Below are 8,801 nucleotides of genomic sequence, written 5' to 3' on the forward strand. Positions count from 1 at the left end.
TTGTAACAACAAGTGCTGAACCTGATGTTTAGTTTAATGTCTATGATAATACTGGGATCAGTCCACAACGTATACTTGAAGTTCCAACCTAACAGTGCCTTTGAATGACAAAATGGCAGCGGTGAGATTCGAACCCACGCCTCCAGAGCCACTGGAGCCTAAATCCTGCACTGCCGGGAACTAGGCGTGATGAAAGACACTTACCTGCAAACGCTCCTCCCTCGTTGCATGTGCGCTCAGTTCAAGGCAGGTCCACCTCTGCTCGTAAAGTCTTTTAAACTCTCCTAGTAGCTGCTTAGCGTTCTTCGACTCAGCTGGCTACTTTCAGCTTTTTTTGCTCCTGACGTAGAAGACAGGTGCGAGGTGCTAAGACCTCGTCTCGATACCTTCGGGTCTTCCTCTAATTCTAATTGTGTGCAAGTTGACTGCATTGAGGTACCTGCAATTAGACTAAAATAAAAGCTAAACTAGCTTACACTCATTTTAAAGAATTGTTACAGAGTAAATCTTTGAATACCCTTTTAGTTTTGTGAACTGGAAAATTCGTTTGCCTGGTATTATGGGTTGTTTAAGCATTAATTGGGGTACTTTATATGAATTACCGATGTTTCTTGATCAACTTCGTTGGTAAGCGCCGTCACTACAACAGAGGACCGAGTTAATTATTTATTTCCATGACAGACCTGCTCTTTCCCTCCCAGTTCGGCGCTACGTGATATGATTGGCTTATTTTGTTCCCTGACTTCTAAAACATGACGTTGGTAAGCGCCATTGGTTTATTTTCTTTAATGGGCGGGGCACAGTCGTATAACCCGGAAAAACAAATTGTCTTCAGCTCAACAGAGAGGAAAGTTGAATAGATTTCGGCATTCCAACGATAATAAATGGGTAAATATGCATTTATTACGTTACTTAGAAAATAGAAGTCGACCCAATCGTCCCCCATGTCTTGTCATTTCTACGGAAGCACCAAAGTGACACGTTCTCTTCGTTTGAACGGTAGAGATTCGCAGTCTCACATCATTACTTCCTTTTTGCTGTTTATGTAGTCAACTGTTTTGCTGGTGGTTTTGCAGCATGTTTCCATGTAATATTAAATCGTTTTTGGTGTTTATTGATGTAATCAGTGCATAATACTTGCAGTTCAGTTGACTAAGTATACGGATAATTGATATTCATTTTGAGCGTGGTCCGGGTTTGTCCCTAGGAAACGTTGACATACCTTGTGAGACTGTACTCCTTCAAAAGTATGTTCTGCAGCCCTGCAAATAATCCCCCTTCTTGCCCAAAATAATCGGAGCTAGAGATCAAAAGCTTCCGCATTGAGATTCAAGGCAAAGTTGATCATATTGATTTTCAGGAGACTACTCACTTCATCGCGCTCATCCCAATCGTCACTCCTGTGCTCTTATCTGTCTTTTGGTTATATCTCTCCTTTCCACTGGCTTTGACTGTACTACTCTCACACACTCTGCCAAACCAAATCCCCTCTGTGATTATCACATAATGCTCTTGCCTTATTATCAAAATGGAACAGATTTGTGTTTTGTTGTTGTCAAAGACTGATTGACACAAGCTAAAAATAAGTAGCCAGTGCTATTATGAGGAAAATGTGGCGCAGCCGATTGTATGACATTGAGGAACGGGCATGCATTCGCCTCTGGAGCTGAACACTTGGCTTGATGAGTGTGGTTTTTAAAGGAGTCACAGAAGTTAAATTAGGTTGTGATTTCAGAATTTCCAGATGAAGAACAAATACAAATACATCACGGAGAGAATTTTACCTAAGGTGAATTTTGACCTATTTAATGAAAAAGAAGAAAGATTATACATTCCTCTTCATATGTATTTTCCACCTAACCCATAGTCCCCAAATCATTCCATTCAAAGTAACAAGAAACAAAGAAAAGTTTTTAAGTCTTCTCATTTTAGAAGCTTTAAGACATTATTTCCATTGTGACTTATGTATGTTGTTCTTTCAAGCCTAGGGCAACACATATGTTGAAGCAAAAAAAAAAAAACATTATGATTAAAGAAATACATATTTTGATAAACAATAGGGAGAAGTTGCTCATCTACAGTATAAGCAGGACTTTTAATTTCTCAGTTGGCTTTTATTTCATGTTTCTATTTTCTTCAGAAGCTTCTGAATAAAAGGTTTTAGTGGACAGCTTTAACTTTTCCAGAAAACACTTGGACTTTAGAAGTTTTTTAAAGCAAAAGCTGTAATTGGATAATCACCAATTTGACATTTAACTGGATTAAACTCTGTTTATTCATTATTGATATATGTATCATTCTAAAACTATTTTGGTTAACTATTTAGTTATTTTAGATACACGTTGCTGCATATTCTGCCTTTCATACTATAGGGCTTGATAACTTTGGTTAAAGCGAATAAATCATCTATCTTTCTTTCTTTTTCTTTTTCTTTTTTCAAATTTGCAGTTGAGTAACTGCCATGGACACAATTCAAGAAAGCACAATATTTCTTTCAAAAGACATCAAGGAACTAAACTTCTACTTGGAGATGAATGAGAAACTTTCAAAAGTAGCTTCGGCATCGTAAGTTTGACTTGCAAACTGTTCAATCTCTCAACCCCTGTTTAGCCTTCACATTTTCACAGATTTTGCTGGAGACAAAGAGCAGTGTCCCCTCAGAATTTTCTACCCCACGCACACTTGTAAATCGTTGAAAAGGTTTAAAAAGCAGACAAAATGTTTTCCCATTCATTATCCTCACGCTTTTCATGCATAAAGGGAGGTGAAGAAATGTGCTGATGACATATTTCACCAGATAACACATTTTATTTGCAGAGTTTCTCTCTCATTGACTCCTAAGAAAGACACTAATTCAGTTCTCTCATTTATTAGCTGTTCTAAATTTTCCTCCGCATTCATTGTGCCTTTCTGCCCTCTAAATGTTTCATGACCTTTTAAGTTGTTTTTTTGCAAACCCTTGTACTTATTACTCATACAGCCTTAGCATACTCAACCTTTGTACTCATGAAATCAATTAATTCTCTTAAATAATTCACCTTCTGAGCAAACCAGATTAAGCAGAGCACATTCCTGTGTGTCAGCTGAGCTGCTATAACTGATGCTTTCTTTTTTTTTTTTTTTTCGCTGTGTGCATGTGTGTGTCCAGGCATTAACTCGGCTCTCACCCCACAGCTCGGAGGAGTCTTGGGTGATTAGAGAAAGAGGGGAGCCTTGATAAAGCATTAGTGTGTGATGCGCACACAGCCTGAAGATCCCTCTGTGTATCTGCTCACATTCATTTTTCATGAAATAGACTCATAACAATTAGTCTGGTTACCGCCTGGGTAATCTTAGTGTCCCCGTAATGCCTGTGGTCTGTGTATGACATCACTCTCTTAAAAGTTCTAAACCTGACATTCTCATCTGTTTTCATAGTGAGGACATTAGCAAGCCTTGGGTAATGGGTCCTCACTCGTTCCTGGCGAAAGAAGCGCATTGAAATGAGGGAATGAGAGGAAAAAATACTCGACTGGAGTGGTCAGAGATATAGGTTTTATCCAACAGGGCTTTCACACAAATTAATTTAAATGAATGAAAGAAAGAAAAGTTGTAATCCAGTATCCTTTGCCAGTGCATGACATGTTTTTCTCCTCAAGCATCATAGAAAGCCAAGTGAACATTTATGCATTATTTCAGGCGATACATTATGCTATCAACTGCAGCAAGATGTTAAGGAAGTTAAGTGCTACAACACAAAAGGTGGTTAAATTGATACTTTTGGGTCCAGTGTTTCCAACCGTGATGGAGTGATAGCCCTGTGAGCTGCTTCATTGCATTTCTGCTGCAGGAGAAGCTAAACGCGGTCCCCCAGAGAATCTCCATCCTTCCAGCATCCCCCAGTCTTTAGTCCCCTGGCCTAAACACCCTCATCGTTCCCCCAGACACCAAAGCCAAGGTCAAGAAGAAAGTGCGGTCTTCCTCTGTCTATAGGCTATTCCCTGGATACCCGCATCTCACTAAAGCCACGCCGTGTGCTTCAGGAATGTTCCCTCCTCCTTTGTTGTGACCGTCATTCTCAAGGTCAGCTCCCAGGGAGACGTTTGAGCTTATCTGTTTTTCCCCTCCCTTATTTTCTCACCTTACTTATCTTTTCACCCAGGTTTCTGCCTCACTGTATCCATAGACGGTAGCTCAGCCCTCCCAGCTGGCCGTTTCATGACGTGCTGTCTGACTTGCCTGTCTCTCTGTCTGTCTGTCCTTCTGTGGGGTAGCTGTCACTACAACCCGATGTCTACCTTTCAGAGGACCCTTTGCAGCTGTGAAGCTTCAGGCCAATGATCTGTATGCTTTTCTTGCCTCGTTCCTCCTTCCTCTCACTGGTCATGGCCCCTTTTGCCTTGAAGCTATGTTGCAGTGTGTTCCCTGTTAGATTGGATATTGTTGTTGTTGTCTCTAAGCTATGGCAGTCAGCCTTGAGTCAATGTGCTATCTTTGTCTGAATAATATACACAAGCTAGGAGAACAAGAAAGAAAGAAACTCTCATCTGACCTGAATCAAAATACCCTTTAAGATTGCCAAGAATATGTTGTCAAAGTATTTTAACAGCTTTGATTGAATGGCACGACCTAAGAATTTTTCCAATTTATTTATTTATTTATTCATTCTTTTTCTGCCGATCTCTTCCTCCTCGCTGTGGAACTCTGTTGGTTGTTAGCCACCAACTCTCCAACAGAATCTTTTTTGTCTCCCAGTCGGTTTTGCTGACCCTCAAAATAATGGCTAAGTCACTTTGGGCACACCTGTGTGGATTCCTCAAAGAAGGGTTTCCCTTGTTTATATCTTTATATATTTCTTGTGTGCACATGCCATACTGTCTGTCCTCGAACACACACACCGTTGTTGCTGTGTAAACACAGGCATCGACTGTGACTTTTGACTATTACATAAGGAACATGGATTTCCAGCTGTCCACGGTAAAAGCTGTGTAAATTTAAATGCTTAATTTTTATAGGCAGACCAGCATTGACTCAAGTGTCTGCTTGTTATGTATTTGGCAAGTACTGCAAGTCTGAAGGGAGGCTGTCAATAGCAATCCAAGCTATTGATATGGCAGTGGGCAGGAGATGTTACTTGGCCCTCGACTCCAGCATCCCTCTGATCCCTCTACATCATAATTACATTAATATTGACAGACCCTTGACAATAGTCACATTACTATTGATAGGTGGTTGTCAATACCATGTTTCCCCAAATAAAACATATTCATTCATAACTTGTAAACTGTTCGATAAAAAGCTTTGAAAAGACTATTGGACCCGGCTGGGTTTACTCTCCCGAGAGGGCTGCTGCTGTGACGGGGATTTCCACCACCTGGCAGTGTGTGTGCTTGTCAGTGTGTGTATGCGGAGCTATGGACTGATAGATTAACTTAGCGCCGCATTAGAGCTCTGCAAAGATCAAGGCTGTCCTTAACATACATTCATAGTCGGACGCACACACACACATAGGCACGTAATCTCCACATTTTCTCCCATCAAGGAGAAAAACTTTCAGATTAAGCTAAACAATCAGAGCCTGTTTATTGGTTGGCATATGCATTCAGACTGCCTCTTATGTTTTTTAATCCAAACTCCACTGCCGTCACAGTCGAGGTTCTAGTCATTAAACATGGCAGCATTTCAAATGCAGCTCAATGAATTTGTCATACCTGCTCACTTCAGCGTGAATTCACTCTTTTCCATTCATTTGCTAATTCTGACTTAGCTGGATGGTGTATCCTTGGTCTATCTAAACGTTTTAAGTAACACAGATGGTCCTGTTAACCACAATAAAACCCCAGCATTGCCACTGCATGTTAGAAGTTTGTTTTTTTCCTTTTTCTTTTTCACCTCCTCGAGAAACGTCTAAAGTGACCATCATCTCTCTCTCATTCTGTCAAAACTGCCATATTTACCCAGCTGAAATCTCTTTTAAAGCCTCGTGACAAATCCTGTTCAGTGAGACACAAAAGCTACTGTCAAAAAAAGGCCTCTCAGTCCCTCTCTCCCACTATCTACGGCCTTCTTGGTCTGTCTCTCCCTGCGTTAGTTAGTCTTCCACTTCTTAAGCATTTCAGTTAAGGAAGGGGCAGATAAAACTGGAGACCTGTGAGCAGTTCTGAAACGTATGCAGCACAAAATGGCCCAGACGTCACAATGGTGGGATCCCATATGGAGTCGAATCTAGGGGGGGGAAAAAATAGTTCCGCATTTGGCAGATGTTTACGGTGTACCAGAGACTGTGCTGTTAGCCTAATCCCTAGTGATGTGATTTGTACACACACCCCTATCTCCAGAGGGAGCAGGCACCATGAGCCCCTGGGCTTCGCCTCCTGTGTGTGTGCACGTGTGTGTGTGTTGGTGTAGGATTGTGTGTGTTTATACAGTGGAGAAAGCAGTCTAAGACCCCCTGCTCCTCTGCATGGCGCAGCTCAAAGCTTACATTAAGGACGGGTTTTACATGTGAAAAGTGATTTCCGTTCCTATGTATAAAGAAAAATAACCTTCCTAACAGGATGGGCTTCACCTCCAGGGCCTCATTCCTCCTGACGACAGAGTTGTCCTTTAATAGTTGTGCTTCTGTATATAGTTTGTTCATGACTTAAACAGGGCAAACGTTATGATTTCTGTTGATAAGATATTAAAGAATCGTAAGTCATAAGACGCTAATGTACTTGATCATAGTTTTAGGGACAATTTCTTGTTTGTTTTTGCCACATTTTATTTGTATAAATTAAGTTTAATAAGTTTAATTTTCCTTGTTCACTTCAGCAGAATGTCATTTTCACAAAAGGCTCTTTTTCAGCATTTAATTTGGTTAAAACAGTGTCATAATGTCTAGGAATAGTGGTCCAAATTAAACTAAAGTAACAATACTGTAAAACAATACTGTAAAATTGTTGACATATGTACATATTTTTCTTGATTATTATTTTTTTTTTTTTTTCAGCAGGTTTAGAAACTGAGAGCGACCAAAAAACGGCAGCTGGAGGTCATGGCTCAGATCCTGAAGTTGACCCACACACCCCAGTGTTGCGCATCAGCCAACTGGATGCTCTGGAGTTAGACTCGGCCCTTGAGCAACTACTGTGGACCCAATTCTCTCAGTGCTTCCAGAACTGCCGCCCAGGTGTGCTCACCCCTATTGAACCGGAACTGAGGGCTCTGCTTCATCTGCTGCTATGGCGATTCACACTGTATTCTCGCAGCACCACTGTGGGCCAGTCTATGCTGAGCCTGCGCTACCATAGCACATCTTCCTTGTCCCCCCGGTACAGGCCTCTTTCCCCAAGTCAGACGTTGGGTCTGGCCATACTCACAGCAGGTCCCCGCTGGCTCCAGGAGCGTTTTCACCTCTTGCTGCCATGCTTTGGTTTAAGTTCCAGAGGCTCAGACTCTGAAACAGATGGTGGTTTGCTCCAACAAGGTCTTCGCAATGCTCTGACCATTGTTTCTGGAATTGCAAAGTTTGCAAGTCTAATTAATTTTCTTGTTTTCCTAAGGCATGGCCGTTATCCCGTCCTCGCTGAAAGAATCACAGGAGCTCAGGCAGTTTTTAGCCAGCCCAATGCAGTCAGGGATGTAACTTACCAGTACATGAACCGGGAGCTGATGTGGCATGGCTTCGCCGAGTTCCTCATCTTCTTGTTACCTCTGATCAACACAAGGAAACTGAAAGCAGCTATGTCTTCACTTATGTTTAGGGAGAGAAGTTCTGATGAGAAAGGTGGAAGCGAGGCACAAGAGGCGTGGAAAGAGTGTGGACTGTGTGGAGAGTGGCCCACCCTGCCTCACACAGTGGGCTGCCAGCATGTTTTCTGCTATTATTGCATAAAAAGCCACAGCATTGCAGACGCCTACCACACTTGTCCTAAATGTGGTGCAGAAGCAAGGCAGCCTGAGCTGGTCAAGATGGAGATGCAGGTGGTGGGCAGATGATGATCACGTCCTGCTGTGTAGGAAGAACTGGCGTAACATTTGCCCGAAGTTTGCTGCGCAGTGAATAGGCACATGAAGAACCATGAGATGTTAGTATGTGAATGTATATACAAAAGGATGGAGTTGTATTAGAACACGAAGAAATAGGTTTAACTTTTTTTTTTTTCTTGAAAGACTTGATGATGTATATGTTTTTGTGACTGAACTTCTTTATTATGTCTTGTCTTAGCACACGCTCTTATGCTCTGTTTAATGTATGTGTGCATATATTGACAGTCTTCTGCGCCCTCTGTTTCTCTGGCTGGACTTTGGACAGAACTATTTGTCTTTGGTGCACTGGACAGACTACAGAGAACCACACAGAGCATATATTTGATGAGTGAATGTGTTGATTTATGCTCCAAATTGGCTCTGTGATGGTGCGCGTGTATGTGTGTGTGTGTGTGTGTATGTTTGTTGAAATGGGAATATTTGTTCTGATGAAAAATGCAGAAAGTCAGCTGAATAAATAATGGGAGGAATTTCTGATGCCTCTCATCATGGCCAAATTAGCATTTGTTGTGTATTTTGTACCTAAATTGTATTTCAACATCATTAAAATTGATAGAGTGCTACCTCTTGGGTGTTTATTTAGTTAAGTGGAGGAGAGAGAGATGAGGGAAAGTTATAACAATCAGCACACTTCTCTCTAGACAGGCCTGGTCGTTCTAACTCCCATTATCCGTTTTCACAGCACCCCAACATGCTCAAGATCAAGGGGGCAGCCGGGGGCTTGGATTGATTCACACACACTCACTTGACAGCCATCCTCTCTTTTCCCTTGGTCTTTCTCTCTTTTGCTG

General features: G+C 41.7%; 1 protein-coding gene across 2 annotated transcripts; it reads left to right on the top strand.

The window, feature by feature from the left end:
* Window positions 1–796: 796 nt before the first annotated feature.
* Window positions 797–8,510, top strand: pex2 (peroxisomal biogenesis factor 2). 2 transcript variants are annotated; one of them, XM_072378177.1, is made up of 2 exons: window positions 797–888; window positions 6,971–8,510. In XM_072378177.1, the coding sequence occupies exons 1-2, from the start codon at window positions 885–887 to the stop codon at window positions 7,957–7,959; spliced, it is 993 nt and encodes a 330-aa protein (XP_072234278.1). In that variant the 5' UTR covers window positions 797–884; the 3' UTR covers window positions 7,960–8,510. The 2 variants fall into 2 exon arrangements, with proteins under 2 accessions (XP_072234278.1, XP_072234279.1); XM_072378178.1 differs by having other exon boundaries at window positions 6,974–8,510.
* Window positions 8,511–8,801: the final 291 nt, after the last annotated feature.

The sequence above is a fragment of the Leuresthes tenuis genome, unplaced genomic scaffold, assembly GCF_036924035.1.
Source record: "Leuresthes tenuis unplaced genomic scaffold, fLeuTen1.0.hap1 SCAF_24, whole genome shotgun sequence".
In the NCBI taxonomy this organism is placed as follows: Eukaryota; Metazoa; Chordata; class Actinopteri; order Atheriniformes; family Atherinopsidae; genus Leuresthes; species Leuresthes tenuis.